Raw genomic sequence first — 21,208 nt, forward strand, 5'->3', positions numbered from 1 at the left:
TAAAACACTCATCGAGCACATTTCTTTGTGATAGTTTAAACCCTAGGCCTTCCTGGAGACCAGCTTGTAACCAAGAAGGAACTAGGAGGGTGACCAAGGAAGTATTCCATGCTATCCCTTCACGTAACCTCAGGTATAAATAAGCCGACCAGCGAGACCTCGCTCTCTTCCTTTCCGGCGAGGTTCGAGAACGGTGGGTCCCTGTCTCAGTCTTGCTTATCTGGAGCTGAGGCCTGCAGCGATTGCTGTTGTCTGCCACACGTGAGGGGAGAGTGTTGGGCCGTGTCCAGCCATCCTGCTTCTCTCAAGGGAAGTGGTGAGATTTTGCCAGTTCTTTATCTTGCTGGTTACCGGGTTTTTAGATTGTGCATACCTGTTTTGTTTCTGTCCCTTTGCATCCATTTTTTGTCCTTTTTCCCTTCTCCCTTCTCCTCTTCCCTTTTAGGAAGCTATTTGGGGGTTTCTGGGGTTATATGTATATAGTATTCTCACTGTATGTATCTGTTTTATATGTAAAATATATATATTTTGCTATAGCTTTGGCTGTTCGGTTTTTTTCTTCTCTCTCTGGGAAGCAGGCTTTCATTGAGCATTGGAGATTTTGGCAGAGAGCCAGCTCAAACTTGCTCACCTTTCAGTGAAATAAAGGTATCATTGAGGTTTTTTCCCTGGCATCATATAACAGAGAAAATGCAAGGGGATGGCTAGTTAGTTTTCTGCACCTCAGAAGCACTGCTGACACCAGCTCAGGAGCCTGTGTTTTGCTACATATATGCAAACAAATATAGGCACATGCATAAATATATCTATATGGTGACAAAAAGGGAAACAAGGTATTAATTTAACTTCCAGTTTTTCATCCGTTAGGAAAGAAAAAGTCTAAACTACATTCAATCGATACTCCAAGATTATAGGACCTGATGTTTTTGTTGGGGGAGGATGAATTCTAAGTCAGGGAAAGACTGTATGAGAGTATGATGAAGATGCTCTGTGTTCCTAAACCGCAGATGTACTCATTGCTTACATTTCTTTGAGTTTATACCTACTCTCACTTTAGGAACTTCCAATTCACAACACAGGAATCTCACCACTACACTTTAAAAAAGAAAAGGGAAAAAAAAGAGCTAAGACTGTAACATTTCAGTTCTCTTTGAAGCAAGATTTAACATGAGTGGAAGAATTGTACTGAAAAAAAAGGAGTCTGTCACAGTCCAGTACCTCACAGACCACTGCAACAAGTTTGACAGCAGCCTCTATAGAGTTGGCTTGCTTCTGGTTCACTGCACGTGAATACCACAGTCAATATCTGCTCACTCGACTAATACTGCTGACTACAGCACAAAGAACACAGGAATTTTGTCCAAGAAACCACAGGCTCAGAGCCTCTGAATGTGCACTATATTTAGAGTTTGCATTCTTTGAAGCTGATAACAAAATGAGATAATAGAAATTTCAAGCAGCAGAACTCAAGCATTGCAGCTATTCTATATATTTTTGGTTAAATGTTAAATTAAGGTAATGATCCACATGTTCTCAATGGTTTTGCCCATGAATATTTTTCCTTCTTGTTTTGTTACCATTTTCCCTCCAATTTTCCATCCTTCTCAGACTCTGAGTAGCTCTTTCCATTAGTTTTAACTGCAGAGATCTAGAATTACTCAGTCCATGATAAACCCAAGCAAAGATACTCACTCTATAATGTAAAAAGGAAACATGCGCACGAGCACACATAAATATGCACACTTGTATGCACATCTGCACACAGGGATTGCCACAACAGCTTGAAGTCATGCCTAGTTATTCCTCAGTCTACAGAAAAATGTTACATAGAACAGTGTCCCGAGGCACGACTTTGTTGGCCATTCTTTTTGCTTCCATCATCTCTTAATGCATGCTAGTTTGAAAGCCTGCCTTAGGGAACCACTTCTCACTGGCAGCCGAGAATTCATCTAAGGACTGTTAACTGCCCAGACAGGGTAAATCAGTAAGTGGCGGTGCTGACGAGCATTGAGAGATACCTTGCTACTGATAAACCTAGGAACTGCTTCTCTGCAAAAGCATAATACATAAAAACCTCTTAAAGAATCTCTTTCACAGGACTGGGCTCCACCAGACAAACCCGTGCCACTCTACCTCTCACGTGGGGATGAGGCAACTGATATCGTTTAGACCAGCAGAGATGCATTCCTGAGGACCACCAAGGGCTTTCCCTCCTTCTTCCTCCCCCTGAGTCTCACCAGGAAGATACCCTGTGAGTTGCTGCTACTCCCGAGTGACTGTATGATGAGAAGTGGTCAGCCAGCTGCCAGCCCCTAGAAGCATGTCTTTCTCATTAGGGCTGGGGGCTGCTGCCTCTCAAGTGCTTTTCTCAACATTAAAAGGAAAAAAAAATGATCTGGGGGAAGCTTCTACCAAAGATTTTCAACACAACAAACCATTCCATTTTACAAACTTTTCCTTTTACATTAAAAATCTCACCAGAATTTTCCTCTTATTTCACTTGCTGTAACTTCCCCAGACAGCACAAAATCAAGCTGGCTGTATGAAAAGAACAAAGAGCCTCTGTTAACGCAATATTTATCTGCTGCTATTGTTTCTCCTTTATAAAATTGTAGTTCTTTGGCATTACAATTAGCTACTGCAGAGAAAATGATTATGTCACAAAGTATTATCCACCACAGAAGAAGATGAATGACGTGAACCAAATGTAATCTGGTGCACTTAGAGGCAATTCTGTTGACTTTCATGTAAATGTGCTTGCTAAAAACTGGGATGAATTTAGCAGTGAACCCTTATTTGATCTAGAATTTATTTTCCAGCAGAAATAAGATAGCTGTTCCTCAATGCTACTTTTTCCTAGTAGGGAAAGAGCAGATCTGTGAGGAATATAGAAGAGTTGAATTGACTGTGCAGAAATTTCCAACTACAGCTTACTTAATTCAATGTAACTGCACTTGTGTAAAATAGTTACATTCAAAAATATTTATCTATTTTACCCACATTTTAACCTACTTTTTTTCCTTTTAAGTGTCTCTCAGAATCAAAAATTTACGAGCAGTACATAACAGGTTTTTTTCTGCAATTCAATACATGCTACCAATAATTAGCTTTCTAAACTTTTTGCAGTTTCAGATAGTTTTTAAAAACAGTCTGTTTTTGAAGCTACTCTGCAAGCATGCTTGCAAAGGAGAATTTATGATCTGCAAGTCTTAAGGTAAATATTACTAAACAAGAATGAACAGCTAAACAAAACACCAATTCTCTATTTTAAATGACGCAACACTATCTACTGAGTGAAAGATCACAGTTCTGGTCTAGATGCAGGCTTCCTCTTCCCCAGCTTCGTAAAAGGCCTGACACTGAATGAAAACTATCTGCTGAAGTTTATGTGCAGGCATCTGGCCCTGCTATTTACTTCTGTGAATTACTGTCTCCACGCTGCTCTGTCACTAAGAAAGAGCCTGCTTGCAGAGCCTAGAACACGCATATCTGTGGTATACGACAAACTCTGAATAACCTTAACGAGTCAGCAGACCATGCTGATTCCTTCTCAGAAACTTCCTATAAAAATCCTCCAGGCTATTAGCAGCTGCTTATTCTTCATGCCACACTTCAGGGACAGGTTTCTCGGGGTGTTTCCCATTTCATACAAGATTTCTCACTGCTTACAGAAACTACTTTCACGGATGATTTTGGAAAGCTGTAACTACAGTCATCTTTTCATGTCCCATGAGCTTCCCAGTCTTTCTTCTTCAATGGCTCCTGGCTAAACCATAAAAGCCATTCCAAGTCTTAAAGTAATTAAAACCAATTCAATGAGTGATGTTTTTCATGATGGGTGGGGCTCTCCTTCCCACTGCGAAAGGATCAGTGAATGCTCTGACAAGCTGACAGACGCCTTGCCAAGTCTACAGCTTAGAGGTACGCTGAGGTAAAGCAGCAGGTAAAAGATTTAAGAGGTTTAAACACTGAGTTTTTTAAAGAGAAATAAGAGCTTAGAAATGAAAGCAAAAGGAAAAATCAAATGTCCATGGCAAGGCTGGGAAAACCTGAACATAATATCAAACTTATGGCTAGCAGTTTCTCTCACAATCAAGGATATTTTGCAGAGCCAATGCTTTAATGTTATCACGTTTGGCCATCCCCCATTGTACTGTGTGGTCGAAAATAAGAGGCTGATACAAGTTGAGTGTCCGGGCCTGACCCTTCCCTTTCCTTTCCCTTTTTCCTTTCCTTTCCCTTTTTCCTTTCCTTTCCCTTTTTCCTTTCCTTTCCCTTTTTCCTTTCCTTTCCCTTTTTCCTTTCCTTTCCCTTTTTCCTTTCCTTTCCCTTTTTCCTTTCCTTTCCCTTTTTCCTTTCCTTTCCCTTTTTCCTTTCCTTTCCCTTTTTCCTTTCCTTTCCCTTTTTCCTTTCCTTTCCCTTTTTCCTTTCCTTTCCCTTTTTCCTTTCCTTTCCCTTTTTCCTTTCCTTTCCCTTTTTCCTTTCCTTTCCCTTTTTCCTTTCCTTTCCCTTTTTCCTTTCCTTTCCCTTTTTCCTTTCCTTTCCCTTTTTCCTTTCCTTTCCCTTTTTCCTTTCCTTTCCCTTTTTCCTTTCCTTTCCCTTTTTCCTTTCCTTTCCCTTTTTCCTTTCCTTTCCCTTTTTCCTTTCCTTTCCTTTCCTTTCCTTTCCTTTCCTTTCCTTTCCTTTCCTTTCCTTTCCTTTCCTTTCCTTTCCTTTCCTTTCCTTTCCTTTCCTTTCCTTTCCTTTCCTTTCCTTTCCTTTCCTTTCCTTTCCTTTCCTTTCCTTTCCTTTCCTTTCCTTTCCTTTCCTTTCCTTTCCTTTCCCTTTCCCTTTCCCTTTCCCTTTCCCTTTCCCTTTCCCTTTCCCTTTCCCTTTCCTTTCCCTTTCCTTTCCCTTTCCCTTTCCTTTCCCTTTCCTTTCCCTTTCCTTTCCCTTTCCTTCCCTCTCCCTCTCCCTCTCCCTCTCCCTCTCCCTCTCCCTCTCCCTCTCCCTCTCCCTCTCCCTCTCCCTCTCCCTCTCCCTCTCCCTCTCCCTCTCCCTCTCCCTCTCCCTTTCCTTTTCACCCTTGTGTAACTGATGCATGTATAAATTAGACACAAAATAACATATCTAAGAATCGGACTCTCTTTTTATCAACTTGAGGGTCACTTGAAAGCAAAACACATGCTTTGGTTTAGTACTGGAGCATTGACAAAGCTCAAAATATCTGTTCAAGGCATTCCTGTTAGGCTCATGAAGAATTACCTGCACTTGCATCATTTCACGGTGTAAGACCGCCAAACTCCAATGCCACTAATCTCAATCAACAGTTAGGAAAAAGCAGATCTTGTATTATCATTGATCCTAGGAAGCTACAATACACCAGCTTTACCTTGCAACTTCCTCCTTGAGAGGGCAGCCCCCACAAGTGTATGGGTATTATCAGTACACCTTCCCTTATGTTTACCTGCTCACGCTTCCTTACCTGCAATCCAGAGCTAAGGTAAAATGGGATGGCAACAGGAAGAGATGGAGACCAAATGGATTCATGATGCATCTTGTAGTACCTTCAGTCCTGAAACTTTAACTTCCTACTGGCCTCCTGCAACACCTGCATTAACCACTCCGAGACGTACACATGCCATTACCCTGGAGCCATTCCTGATTTTGCCACCTGACTGATGTCCCCTGCCTCATCTCTGCAGGACTGCATTTCCTTCACAGTCACGGTAACCATGCCTGGAAATATCAGGATAGGTCACCTTCAAATGCTCTCCAACCCAACTTTGAAATTAAGCAGATTGGGACCAACTTATTAATGCAACTTGGTTAAAGCATGAGAATAAATGAATGACCAAGAATGGTAGGTTCCTAAATTGTGGGATTTAAGTCCACCAGTAGAAGTTTGCCTCTGCCTTAGGAGCTTTTTTTTTTTAATATAAGAAATGAAAGCTCTAATCCTGGCTAAATCAGATTTTAAAAGTTGTGGGATTATAAAATTATTTACAACTGCATTGTCATAAAAATAGACAAGACATCCTTATTCTTTCTTGGCTCACTGCCTACAACTTTCATTCCAACAAAGACAACGTCAACAAAGACATCAAGCAACTGGAAAAGTTAGCCAATAATAAATTTGTGATTTGGTTCTTGAGGAGTAAGAAAAATAGCACAGTCAGAGCACTAATTTCAAATAAACACCCTCATTAGCAGCATGATTTTGACTCACTGCACACCAACCACAGAAGATATCACACTCTAATGGATGACCTAGCAAATGTCAAGGACCAAAACTTAGTTGAGCTTCAGCTCCTGCTTTAGTACCAGACTTTAGAAATCAATTTTGAAAATTAGGAAAGACTAGACAAAAACAGCAACTAAAAGCAAAGCAAGGAGTGGGATTACTAAAGCTATGCTTCTGGTGCTTTCCTTTAATCATCTGATGTTTATCAAGTAATTTAACTTGCTAGTTCAATGGAAAGCAGCAAAACGGAATTACAATTTACTGGATTTATTTTTTTTTAAACTAAGATTCATGCCTGGAATTTGAAAAAAAAAATGGAAACACAAGCTCCAGCTTTGATTTTGCTATTCATACACTGCCACTGAAGAACAACTTAAGTTTCATACATCTTCTCTGAAGTATAATCAAAGATGTACTGTAGAAATTCCAGGATAACTACACAGTCCTAACAAACAGGTTTTGGTAACATGAAGTGACACATTTCAGTACATATTCATAAGGGTTCGGGGTTATTATTGGGCTGTAATTGCAGTTGTTCTAACACCTAATAAGCCATGGCTGGAAAAACAAAGGCAGGTTAATTTGTGATTTCCTCTACTCATTCAGAGGCAAATTAAGTGTCAAATAGCTAATACAGAACATATTTCATTTTATGAGATTTTAATTTAATTCTGCACCATATCGTTGATGCCTTAATGTAGGGTGGTTTATCTAAGAGGAAGAGCAATTTATAAACCTCTTTCAATTGAAATCTTTAATGATAGGATACGATAGCATAATTACAGCAATGCCTGCTAGTCCTACTATACATAAGCATCTGTCAGCAATTCCATCATAAACATAAACCCTTACTTTAGGGGTTTATAACTCAAATTATAAAAATTGGCTCCAGGCTGAAATTTGGGATACAACAGTTCTGACCATCAGCAATTAAACTATAAGAAATATATATATAAATACATATACCTTTTTTAGAGCTGCAAGTACATAAGAGCCCTGTAACAGCTTTAAAATTCCTCCTTTCTTTTTTCTTTTTCACTTGGGCATTGTTCAAAATTATGGGATGACACTGTAGTTATCATTCAGATGAGGCCCTCTTCACATTCTTCTGCACTTGTTTTATACCTAAACTAATTCCACTAAGGCTTGACAAGGCTCTGGAACATATTTCTAGAAGCTTGGATAAGTGGAATCATGCCAACTTTTTGTCTTTTTTTTTTTTAATTTATACTACATACACACTTTTGAGAGTATTGTGAAGCTGAGGAGAAAACCACTCATACAATGAAGTCATTGATGAAGCTGTGGGTAAACATTTGCATCCTGACTGGTGTTCTTGCTATTTTTTCTAAGAATTCTCAAATACCTTCTCAATCCAGTTCTTCGGGGTTTTTTTTCCTTCTTTTTTTATAATGGCTGCTAGGATAGCAGTTCAAGTAGTGGTTCCAAACGATCCCAGGTGATCCTAAATGAGATCATTCCTAAGTGATACTCACACCAGGCTCAGTAAAACTTGCAAGAAAACCACTGGGTGCCTAGCTCATATATATATACACTAAAACATACTCCTGAAAACTGCAGAAGCATGACAAACCTCAACATCTAAAAAGAAGCTGTTGGAGTCCGACCAATTTTTTTTTAAGTTGCTTAATTGCCTATTTATATTTAATTACACCAACCACAACAGCTCCAAGGGTCCACTACAGCTCATCATTCCAACGGTGACACAAACCAAATGAGCAGAAGAATTAACAGATGTTAAAGGAAAAGTAAATGGCCAGTATGAACAAAATTTTAAGCTTAAAGCTTGGGCTGATATCAGAGTGTATTTCTAAAGCAGCTGCCTGTCGTCATATCACATCACACTAAGAAATCCTCATCTCTAACAAGCCTCTGCAGGGCCTCTCACACAGCAGGGTATCTTTCCATAGAAGAAGCATCAATTTTGGGTTCAGAGAGGACTACCCCTGAATGCCAGGTATGAAACAGGTTTTTCCAACATCTTTTGGGGCTCTTACAGAAACCCTGGAACCAACAGCAGTGTAGGCTGCTAGTCCCAGTTTCCCACTGTCACCCAAAGTCTATCCACCCAAAAGCCCTGGCTGTAGACAGGGGGTGTCATGGATGTGTCATGCTATGGACTGGGTTCATGGGACTGAGGGTCCAGGGATGGCTCAGGTCAGCAAACACAGTCTGAGTCCCACATGGCACAGGATTCCTGAAGCCTCTTTGAAGGCTCGCAGGCAGTACCTGGGTCTTGGATGGTGGTTGTCTGCTGATGCAGGTTAAAACCCTTCCCGGGGCTCCTTTCCCCATTTGCCTCACAACAGAGAAAGCCGAATTCCCCACTAACTTCATAATGATCAGGATCATCTGCCCCAGCTCCCAAAAACTTTCAGGCAGAATATTGACTGCACTGCAAAATCTAGGATGATCCTGTAATGACCCTCTCTGAGCCTGCTGCCTTCAGCTTACAACAGTTTTTAGCAGCAAATTTAGACATGTGTTTATTTTATGATGTGGTTGATTGTGGTGTAAATGGTGATGCATCAGAGGAACCCTAAGGAATAAATCACGAATTTATCTACTCTCTCTTTCTATAAATACCCACTTTTCCTCTAATGCCCGAGAAGACTGCAACACAGATTTATTACTTACCTCCAGGCAAATTTGCTCTGAAATTACAATTCAGTAATAGAAGACTGACCCAAAAAAACTGTTAGTAAAATATTGTGTGTGTACTTGGGCATGTAGTTAGGATTGTTAATATCAATTAATTCTGCTCACAGAGGAGGACTTGTTTTAAAACAACTTCATTTTTCTTCTGCATATATGTAATTACACAGCTGTAACTAATAGCCATGGCAAAGCAATCTGCCATCTAAACAACTAGCATTATTCTTCAAAGTATTACTTGTTCTTTTCTTCTTCTAGTTTCTCAGTATGAGAGGTGATTATTAGATATGATTAAATATATACATCAAGCCTTTTAGCGAAGTACCAAGCCTTGCTTTTTGGCTCCATTTTTAATGGTATATTATAGCAGTTTTCTGGACAAAACAACTGGTTTATCCCGCAATGCTGATATCCGTCTCCCCATACAGAGTAAGATAATATTTATTTCTACAGGATTTCACCACTACCACCCTTTTCTAATGCATGTTATCACTGGTATTCATTTCTTTTATCTTTGTGTAAACCATGTGCTCTATCACATTTGCCATTTTGTTTGGGTGACATTCCCATCAATCAACCAATTGCCTGTATGCACACACAACAGGGACTATGAAAATTTACCAAAAATTTCATTATGGTTCATAGCAGTCACAAGGAAAAAAAAACAACCTTTGGCTTGAGAGGAAATTTTAGCTATGAAGAATACCAAGCTTAATACAGACATATTAAAATACATGTTTGTCTGGCTGTATTTCACAGGGCTGAACACCTTTTAAATTAGTATTTATAGAATGACATAACACAAACAAATATCAGCAAAACACATAGGTAACACTTGCCAGCCACCTATCATAACAAAAATTCCTCAAGCATCAGCATGGGTTTTGCTTCATGAACAGATAACCTTGATGCTTTCCAAAAGTAAATCTCACTCTCTGGCAAGACTAGAAAAGTGTTCCAAGTGCATGGTTTCAACCACTGCAAAGGTTCCTTCTTTGAGGCAGCAGAATCAAGGGGAAATACACAATGAATATCACTGAATACTCACACATGCAGAGGAGGAATGGGAGATGGTTCATAATGGTAGCGTCCCTCATGATGTCTTGCATCAATTGGCACAGGAGGGTGGAATGCTGGAAAGAGGTGAGGCGGATCTGGAAAAAAAAAAGCGATGTTTCCAGACCTGAGAATCTCCAATGACTCTTTAAAAACAACATTCATAAAGAGAGAACAGATATTGAAAAGCATGTGTTAACAGTACAACGACTTGTGGGTCACAATCTCCTTCCCTGATGCTGTCAATCAGGTCTATTGGAGAGAAGATCTCGGCCCACAGTGTTTGCATGAATATGTATTTACTAATTTTAATATTCTCTTTTTATAGCTTAAATGGAAAGGGATGTAAAGAAAGTCTTTAATAAATAATTATGTGCCCATATGTGAAGTGTCAGATCAAAAGGACCATCAAGGCTTTCATAAGCATTCCTGATTTATTTTTTATTAAAACAAGAAAAAAAATCATCCTGGGACGAAAAGCCTAAGCAGAGAATACAATACAATAAAAAAAGTATATCCTCAGAGATGTACACACAACAACAGATGTTCATACAACAGAAAGCCAAACTGAAGTAACATGCTGAGAAATATAAGTAAAACTGGAGTAAATCAGACAACAATGTTAAAAGGGAAATGCAACTGGGAAAGGCCATATTGGAGATGTTTAACTGCACCACACCAGTGGCCAAACTTGTAGGAATGTGCACAAGGACAGGGAGACTCATTTCATGCACGGCTCTTAAAAGGAAGGATGCTTTCTTTGTCCCTACGGCTCAAGACCCAGGGACTCATGGCTGCAGTAAGCCCCCTGCTCTATCTCCTCCAAAGCTTTCACAGGATGGGGGATTTTGCAGCTGTCAGGACTCCTGTTCCCCACTGTTTCCAGAGAGCCTCAGAGATGAGGCTTACAAAAGGGGGAATGTGCCTCTGACGCCCCCATGGGCTCTGCCCTGAAGGGCCAAGCACATGCCCGCCCTATGCAGTGCTTCTGCAGCTGGATTGCTTCCCAGCTTCAGAGGGCACAATGCACACAGACCAGAGCTCTCCTCAGCAGCACACCGGTGCAATTTGTGTGCCTCAAGATGCTGCTCACTGCTGCCTCCCAAATGCTCAAAATTCAAGTGAGGTGCTAAGCATCTCTAGCAGCATGAAACAAACTGATCCTGCACAATTATTACCCAATTACCACTTTGGATGAAGTCATGTGTTTATCCAACACCAAAAGCTGAGAAGTACAGACATTAGGTCATGTCATGGATTTACTAAAATGCTTCTATAAAGAAAGAAAACCTTAATTATGCCCTGGCAGTAAAACCGAGCCTATTTCAGTTTTGCCCACTGACTCTTGAAGGTATGTTTTCTTTATATGTCCTGCCCTGCCTATTCAGGAAAATGTAAACCTCCTCTTAGATCATATTATTTGTGAAAGCATTTCCCTGGTGCCAGCTAGAGATGGTTAAAATAAATAATTTTTCCTTATGGTGTTTGTAAAAAGCTGAGTTGGTTTACTATTATGTTTTGAAGTTAGAGAACAACTACAGGAACAAACCTCATTGCCCTGAGGGAGTAAACACAGGGGATGAAGGGTAAATCATGTAATTTCTGAGGAAATATTCCCAGTATTTCAAGAAAATCTGGAAACATCTGACAAAGCCTGTCCCGTTTCATGGCTTGATTTTGTGAAACACCACAGCACATTTCTGCCATTTACTGACTCAGGGCTTAGACACCGTAAATGAAAAACAATTGTGGCTTATGATGTAAGCGGGGAGCTCAAACTCATGGTAGCTTTAATTTTGGTTCTGCTGTACCACTGGACCTTGGTATGCAACCTATTACAAGCTTTATTCCCCATGGCAAGCACTCATGGGCTTCAGTGGGAGTAAAAACCGGGTCACAGATGACTAGGAATACACTGTCATTGTCTATGGGGCAGTTGCTTGCTGCCACCTCCTGAAACACGTTCCTCAACATACGCCAAGGTGAAGGGGAAAAGGAGCATGAGAAGTATGTTTTAGCACATCTCCCTGCCTGCCTTCTTCCCTGCTTTGCTGGTATTTGACTACAACAGTGTAAGCCTAAGGGAGGAGGTTTAAAAGCAGATGTCTGGTATTTTACTATACAAATCTAGCACCACTTTTTCAGCAAAAAGGAATTCACTTGCAACCTCATAGATGCACAAGTAAATCCTTCTCTGCCCTACGTGTCTCAAGAGAGTGAGTCTGGGAAGCACAGGTAAATCCACAGAGACTTTGTTATCCACACACATCAGACAGGATGTAGTTCACCTGGCCAAAACAAGCAATGCCACTCAGGGTGCCAAGCCTCCACTGTCCCATCCTCACCCAGCCTTAGCACATACCCATTAAAATCAGTTCCAGTAATTAGTAGGAATTAGTAGTTCAAATGAAACACCATTTGAACCCTACTGAATGTAAAATCTACCTTCCCCTATCCGGGAAATGGAAACTCAGTATTAAACAATCCAAAAAGGGTGTTCTCCTTTGTGGGGCCTGTGCGGAGCACCAACAAGTTGTATTTACACATGGGCTATAAATCTCGAAGAACATCTTTCTGAGTCCTCTCACATTAAGCTCTTTTGTATATCTTGGTTGCTTCTTGTTTGTAGTTTCCATCTGGGAAACAGCCGTACTCCATCATGGTAGAGGGACCTGTCTCCATCAGCAGCAGAAGAGCTGCATATCAAACCCAACATAATTATCCATCTCACAGTTTATTATTTACACATGAGCAATGCAGCTGGCGAACATCATAACTCAAGTGTATGTGTAGTAAGTTACTACATTGTAGCCATCTCCTGTTGCAACTCTTAAGAAAAACCACATGATGACTTTTCCAAAGTCAGGCTAAAACTGCTGAAGCAGAATGAAGTGCCACTAAACCTGGCTACCTCCTATTTATCATACAATTTCCTGACTGATGGTTCCACAAACCACCTGCTAAGTGCTGTGTACTCTACTGTCAGCAGACTAACATGCTAAATGGGAGACAGGGAGAATAATGTACAGAACTACAGAACTGGTGGAGTCAATTTTACAGATGAAATTCAAATTCTCCTGTGTTTGGGTCAGCCCTCAGCACAAAAGTAGCTTGTACATTCTACATGCTTGGGGGCCCAAAACCCCTCCACTTTGAAAAGCATTGAATATTTATATGGAAAGACTCTTAGATCAAACACAGAGCTGCCAAAGCACCCATCGTCCAGGGCTTCACTTGGAACTTACTTGAAACTGCATAAAAATGTAATCGGTTGACGTGGATTTATATGGAAATACATAATAAGGAGTTTAGAAAGCAGTAACTGAGGCTGTAGCCAGTTTCACATTGCTTTTTCATCTCCCATCCAGTAACTATTTCATTAAAGGCACCATCAGAATATTAAAGGTGCTTCTGCCACAATTATTTATGCTGTAGGTGAGTAAAGAATGAGACTACTCAGGCTAGAACTGAATCTGAACCTATCTGACTCCTGGTCATTTGTGTGAGATGCTCTACCTATCTAGAAAGCTCAGTGTAAAAGACAGGATACCTGCTCTGACTATGCTTTTATGTTTCTCATTTAAACTACGAGGAACAAAACTCCTACCCTTAGCAAAAACTGTTACCGTTACCAAAATAAATCAACAAAATCTGACTTCCTCTTCTGTTAGGGAAATTATTTATTATCTTCATAAAAATTCTGGCTAAGATGCAAACTACCACAGTGTATGCCAAGCAGTTTTCTTACAAACAGCCAAACGCAACTGTGAATTCCTGGACCAATTATATCCTTGCAGAGACTCCCTGATGTAAGTGTACAGTACATAAGCAGATGCTGCCTGTGTATTTGCAGCCCTCAGCTCCAATTCATTAGAAGTACCTGATTCTGTGCTTAAATTCCATTATTTTCAAGAACTTGTAAGGACATGCTAAGGCACTGGAAATACACTTGAACACGTTCCTTGTGCATTACTGAATTTGCTAGCTGTTGTCTCCTTCTGAATTCTCTGCTGCCTACCACTGCAAGCTTCCTTCAGATGCTCTCCTGTCTCTTGCACAGCTAGCAGGGTCTCCTTAAAACAAAATGGGGGACACAACTGCCTGAAGTGCTACAGACTCATCAGTTTATCACTGTGAGATTTTCTGGAAAATACATCAATTTATGCTGACTTTTTGTTGTGTAAAACGTGCCTTTTTATTTCTGCTTCAAGAACCATTCTTGCTTCCTTAAAGCACTGAATAGGATCATCTCTCTCAAATTACAATCATTCCCATACTGTAAAAAAGAAGACATTTGTTCTCTGAAAGAGAACTTGTTCGCTGAAAATTGACAACCTAAGTCTCTGCTGCAGCATTAAGGTGAAGAAACTAGGAAAAAGGACAGGTGTATATGGTCCTTGCTGCTGAACAGCAAACCTGAACTGAAATCTGATGAGATGTAGCTGGCAGCAGCAATTCACAGTGAGACTTGGCGGGAAGGAGGACAATGCCAGCTGGCTCAAAGGTGCTGTGCAACAACTTGAGACAATGGCAGAGGGGTTAGGCTGCTACAAAGTTCACTGAAGTTCATCATAACTTTTCTGTACACTCTGTAGTCTCTCAAGTAAGCCTTACTTACTTAGGGGATCACTACATTTGGAAAGTTCAGCTGTGGTGATAATGTTAGTAAAACACTGTGCCCTCAGCTAGCTGACTTGCTCAAGCACCTTGTGATTCCTGCCAAACCCTTGAGGGAGACGCTGCTGAAATGACAGGCTGCATTTTTCAGCACATCAAGAAAACGTGCTACTGTACAAAACTCCTGCATTGGCTTGAATGTGCCCAGTACGGCCCCGATATATCTGCACCTGTGTTGTGAGGTCAGGGCCAAGAAAACATAGGACTCAAGCCCAACACAGGAAGCCCTTGTTATGTTTCAGCACATTTGTCCTTAGGACAATCAGCTCCCCAAATTACATGTCAGAGCTGAGCCAGGTGCAAAATTCTATCTTAGATATAACCTCACGTGAGGTGAAATCTCCTTCCCACTTAAATCCATCACAATCTTGATGCCGAACTTGGCAGTACCAAGCTTTCATACCAGATGTAACAGATACAGTATCAGGCAAAATATAGCCTCTCTGTTAATGTCTTTTCAATATGCAAAACAGTTTTGAAGAGTTTGCCAGAAAATTTCTACACTTCCTTTGGTTTACAAGCTGATCACCAGATGAGAATTTTCTAATATTCAGCTTTGCAGAATCCCTAAGGGCACCACTGTTTCTTCACGTACTTTTGCTCCAACTGATCTGAACTTAATGGTATTGCCAGGTTTTATGGCAAGAATTAGGTTCATAGTTGCCAAGCAAAGATCTTATTTTGGATTTCTGTTTAATTACAGTTTGCATTAGAGCTCAATAAGAGCACATGTTGTCTCTGGGGGTTTTTTTAGTTCTCTTTCAAAAAGGGGTGATTTATGTTTTCTATGTATGCTTATACAGAGGCTTTAATCAGGAAGAAAAAATGACTGAGCCACAGCCACACGTTAATGCACGCACTTAACTTTGTGCACTTTGAAGAGTCTCCCTATGGTGACTGGGGTTGCTGCTTAAGTGTGGCTGTTTCCCATCTGAAGCACTGCTTATTTTCAGGCTGATCCACTGCTGTGCTACAGCCAGTTATCTCAGGAGGCTTTTCCGTGTGTCTGAGTGCGCATGCACGCACACGCTTCCAATGTGACTTCCAGTCCTGTTGATATGGACATGACTAACTCACTATCTGACTTCACAGAGAAGGGGATTTTAAACAGGAAAAAGAAGTAGTCACGGCAAAACTGCGGAAAAACAGACAAATAAGTGTATAAAGCCAAGAAATGGACAGAAGGAGATTGAGGAAAAATAACTTTCAATGGGCAAGTCCTCTCCATTTCAGTAACACAAAATGTTAATTGTGATAACATACAGTAGATTTAACACATTGAGAGAAAAGACAATTTTCCATCAGATCACATCCCTTTCATGTGTCTGTGTGTATTAATGATGATCAGACTTCCCCTCCCTACCTTCTGTTTGTGCTCACAGGTCTTAAAAATAAACCACGGGGGTTCCAGGCCAAACCTCACAAACTGAGCACTGAGCTCCAGCTCTGCACCTCTTGTTATGGCTGAAAAATAAGTTCTACCTTTGCAAAAACAAAAATTAAGACTTCAGAACATCTTAGATTCCTGCCATCCATTTTAACACTTTTCAGTTTGTAAACTTAAACACCTTGTGGGAACATGGTTTATTGTTTTTAGTAATTCTACAACAACCAGCATGCCAAACACTTGAAGGAAGAGCAGTTATCGTTATGCTGGAATAAAAGTGGTTGGAAATTATTTCACCAGCTGGCACTGAGAGGTGTTTTAATATGCCAAATTTGTTGCAGGTATTGGCTAAATAACTGCTGGATTGATTTCAGTTTAAACACTTTATTATTCCTCCCAGTCACTGCAACTCTGTCTGAGCAGCAGGACTGCCTTCAGGAATATTAACTAAACTTCCTCAACTCCATTCAACTGACTCCAGTGCTCCCTGCCATTTGCCCATCTGGAAAAAAAAAATAAAACCCAACCCAAAAAAATGTGGTAAGAGACAGACTTGTAGGGTAATAAATATATTGCATGTACAGAACACCTTGGACAGAAAAGTCTCCACTTCTTTAAGAATATAATTTGTGATTCATCATAGTCCAGTGATTTACAAATGACTGTTTCCACTGGGATGGATGCACTGGTAAGTGAAGAAAGGACTCCCTGTGCTGCCCTGATCGTGCTGTTGAACTTGCCTGGGGAGTGGGGTGGGCACAGCCCTGCTGCCCCACAACCCTCCTGGGACATACATTTTCTGAGCAGGAAAGCCAAAGCACGCCATCAGCACAATTTGCCCAAGAACAAACAGTGGATTGGTAGAAACGCATCAGGAATATCCTGCCTTCTAGCCAAAAACCACTGGTTGCTTCATCACATAAGCAACCTTAGAAAACCTTCATGAACAGGAGTACAAGTGCATATAGACAGCATCTGTACACTGGCCCATGCTTTCAGGAAAAGAGGATGATGATGAGACATCTTAGCCTCATCATCCTGTTACGTGGAGGTATAACTGTTTCATCTAATGCAGCTGGTTACTGGTACAGCACAGCTCATCCTTTTCACAACCTCTGGATCACATGCAGCAATTCTTAACAAACTTAATAATGTAGTCTCTGTAAGAAAATGAAAAAATGTCCTCTGCTAGAAAGCTGACAAAAGAAATCCCTCCCTCCCCTACCTCCAAAGGACACTGGAGCTAAAAAATAATTCAGCTTCTGCCTTGCAACGCACTTGCTGGTTTGCTGTTCCTCCCCCAACTTCTCATGCTACCATGCGTCAGTGCAGCCTCCACCACTTATAAATCCAGCCCTGAGAATTATAAGAACCAAAATGAGCATCCATGTTTAACTCTCAAGAACCCCATACAAGTGGTTTTACCCAGATGCTCTGGAATGCTTCCCACCATTGACTACACATGTGTATGAAGGATCAAATCCTCAACATTTCCTCCTCTGCGTGCAGCAAGTAACTGGATGCATAACCACAATATATATACAAATATTTTGTACCTATCTACCAGGTTCATACCCATTTCTGTAACACACAGCAAATTCCAGTGGTTGAAGGTGAGCTACAAAGTGGAAACTGAGGAAATGAAAAGATTACAAAAAAAAATAAATCTTGATCCACACTGAAGAGAACTAAAGAAGAAATCTCACAGTGAGGTTCTCAGCTCTAAAGAACTTTTAAGCAGAGGTTTAACATGGGCTTCCTGAACAGTGGGAATGAGGTGCATCAGGGAACAACATTCCCTATGGCTCAACACAGCTCAAGGAACACATATGAATGCCCTGCTATCAGCTGCACATATTTACTCATCAATGACAAATATCCGTAAGATGCAAAGGTAGATGTGGCTAAGGAGAGGCAACAGAAAGCTAGAAACCAGGGGAAAAATCTAGAAATATCCATGTATTGCTACTGATTTGATGTGGGAACAAATAAAGACAAGTTGGGTAATTCAACAAGCTTTGGTGACATTCTTAGAAGTTCATAAAGCAGCAGCGTGAGTCAGTCTGCAAACATGGTTTGTTTAAACAACACTTTCGAGACTTGTGCGCTCTTCTGTGCACCAGAATCAAGTTTAAAAGCTATTTGAAAGGCCAAACCTCAAACAGTTGGGTATTAGTATAGCATGGTGAAAATCACTGTAGCTAAACAGATTTCCAGCAGCTGAAGGTCTGGATCACAGGGTGAAAGACTTGGAAATAGGTTATACTTAGCAGCTTTGATGAGTATTTTATGGCATGATAGGAATTAGAGAGGAAAATGTGTAATTAGATCAATTATGTCTATATTTAGATATTAAAACAGTTCAGATTCTATGGGATACACAATCAGATGAACACTCAGAGATTTCTTTTTCCCTGCTGTTCAACTTGATTTTTTAAAATTTCATCCAAATATTCATAATTATTTAGCTTCTCTCTGTATCATCCTTAGCAATTACTCTCCTTCTGTGGTGTTTACACTCTTTAAGCTCTTGTAGATGAGCAGATAGTTATTGCATGTGCTGTCAGACCACTTGGTAATATGCATTTATTGCACCCTTTCATCTCTGTGTCTATATCCTAAATTAATCACGATCACTTGTTTTTGCTCTCTGGGTTTCTTCCAGCTTGTGCGAGATACAGGGTTGTCACCCCTGCACTCTTGGGCATCAGGTTGTCATGTAGGCTGACATGACACAGTTTAGGAGGAGGCAGCCTTAGAAATTTATAACACAAAAACCATATTTCTGCAAACTTATCTTTCCAGCAGGGGTATGTGTTTCTTATACACAGTCTCAAATACCATTATGTTCCATTTTCCCACTACAAGACAGTACCTTCATCACAGGGCAGTGACCTACCATAGCATTTCTAGGGGACTGATGGTGAAATGGGCACTGTTCAAATAAAATAAAGACAACACATATCAGCTCTTGGTTATTACTTCCTGACATTTCTAAATATTTGACTTTAGGGTGTTTTCTTCCTCCATGTTTTATCATCCTCCCCCATTTCATTTTTATGCTGGTTACTTTTTGTTTCACACCATTACTGAAGATGGAAAGTACAGTGAGTTCCTTTAATTCGCCCTATTGACATTTATCCTAAGTGCTCATTCAGCCTATTTTTGAGAATGACATATTGTCGATATTCCAATCAATCTTAGTTACTTTTTACAAGCCAAGTTTGAGGAAAATATTGTTAACAAAAAGAGCCACAGTTAAATTGTGTCACTTCCCTGGGCCTCAGCCTGGTCACTGTTAATATGGAGATATCCTGCCTGAGACACTCTTTAGTGAAAAGTCCCAACAAGAGCCACAATGACAGTATTTTTCCCACTACCCATTATTTCTTTAACTCCTTAAAAAGAGTGGCTCAATTGCCTATAACTGCTTGTTCTTTATTAATCTCTCTTGGCTTTTGATCATGATCTTTTATTAAGGTCATTTTTCTTTACAGACAAATTCTTTATTTCCTACTACTCACACATAGGATGGGAGCATCAGTTTTAGATATAACTACGCTTTTTTGGATTTTTAGGATTTTTTTTAGTATTCCCCAATTTCTCTTCCCCACCAAAGGGCTCTCTATGGGAGAATATGGAAGTTCCTCATAAAGCCTTATCAACATTTTAACCTTCACCCTCTCTCTTGTTCTCTGCAGATATAATGGCAGGATCTGGCCTACACTTTTCTTACTTTGAGAACTAAGTGCTGCTTACCCAAAGTGGCCAACCCTTTACGTCAACCACTTAAAGTGAGCACCACTGCTGAAAAATGAGATGAAGGGCATGTTATGTCTAAACATGCTTATTTCAAAATATAAATCAAAAATTAAGAGTAGACAACCTCAGCCTAATTAACACTCATGGTCCTTATGCCCCGTGAGGACAGCCCCAAGTTAGCAGAGTAATGTGTCCACACCAGAGGTGCAGAGCAGGGGCACATGTCTGCAGAGGGCACCTGAATGCAGAACCAGCTGCGGCATCTCCTGAGATCTTCCTTCCGCACTGTGTCCTACTCACACCAGCCTCACAGCTAGGACTCAAGTGTCACAGACTGTGTGGGGTAGGTCCAGCCTCACCAATGAGGAAAAACTTTCCTGCTAATGAGAGAAAAGGAAAAACTGAAGAACAGAGACCTGAACAGGCAGAAGCATACAAATGTGGTAGTGGGCAAAGCAGCCCATAGCATTAGCAAAGATTTTCCCGCATAGCAACAGCACAAAAGCAAACTCTTCAGGGCAGTTTCCATCTTTACATCACCTGTCTACAGTGCTTAGCACAACAGAGCCTCAGTCTCAGACTGAGCCTTCTACCACTATCATAGATGAGTACAACAGTGTAGCTTTCTTCAGCCTCCAGTGCAGGCAGACCAGGGAAAAAGTTACATCAGCTGCCTGTGCACAGCCGTGTTCTTCAGCTTGGTGATTAAGGGACAAGACGGGAGAAAATGTAGCATTAGGTGGAGCACAAACCCAGAAATATGAGAGAAGTGTGAAAGGACTGTTTTTCTGCACATTTAAGTGGGTAGGGAGGCACAAAAGAGGAGGCTGTTTTTCATTCCTCTCTACATCCTAGAGAAGAAGCCGGGGGTGCTATAAGGCGACAAAAGGAGCCAGAAGAGGGGAAAGGTGGCCAAATGAGGATGAGGTGCACAGACCACCATTCCCTGCCACACAGCCAAGTGACAAAGGAGGCTATGGACACAGGAAATTTAAATGGCCTCCAGGGGAAAGTCACAGAAAAGAAGTGTAATAAGAGTCCAAAAGAGTTGAAACCACAAATAAATTCCTCGACTGCAAATTTTGTGTAATTGGCAGAGGAGCAACAGGAAAGGAGAGTCACCTGCCATGTTCTTACATTAACCCCTGGGCATTTGCTTTTGGTTATTGCTTGGAAAGGATACCAGGCGGGCCAGTATGGCCCCTCATACTCCGTGCACTCCTGGCATGTTCCCCAAGGCCAAGATGGCTGCAAACCCTTTTTCCTGACACTTAGCCAGCACTTCACGCAGGGCAGTGCCAGAGCTGCAAGATTTCAGCTCTGTGGCATAAATATGAAGACATCCTCAGCCTGTAGAAGCCCATCCTTCAGCTGTATGTTTGCATGTTACATTGCATAAAAGAGGTGGTAATAAAAAGTAACTTAAG

At 40.8% G+C, this 21,208-nt stretch overlaps 1 protein-coding gene across 4 annotated transcripts in view; it reads right to left on the reverse strand.

Moving 5' to 3' along the window:
• Nucleotides 1-21,208, reverse strand: part of GLI3 (GLI family zinc finger 3) — a 209,533-nt gene that overhangs the window by 87,178 nt on the left and 101,147 nt on the right. For all 4 annotated transcript variants that reach the window (XM_064668336.1, XM_064668325.1, XM_064668331.1 and 1 more), the window contains one exon: nucleotides 9,948-10,053. In XM_064668336.1, coding sequence (XP_064524406.1) covers nucleotides 9,948-10,053 — 106 coding nt within the window. The remainder of the gene's footprint in view (nucleotides 1-9,947; nucleotides 10,054-21,208) is intronic.

This window comes from Pseudopipra pipra, chromosome 1 (genome assembly GCF_036250125.1).
Source record: "Pseudopipra pipra isolate bDixPip1 chromosome 1, bDixPip1.hap1, whole genome shotgun sequence".
Classification (NCBI taxonomy): domain Eukaryota; kingdom Metazoa; phylum Chordata; class Aves; order Passeriformes; family Pipridae; genus Pseudopipra; species Pseudopipra pipra.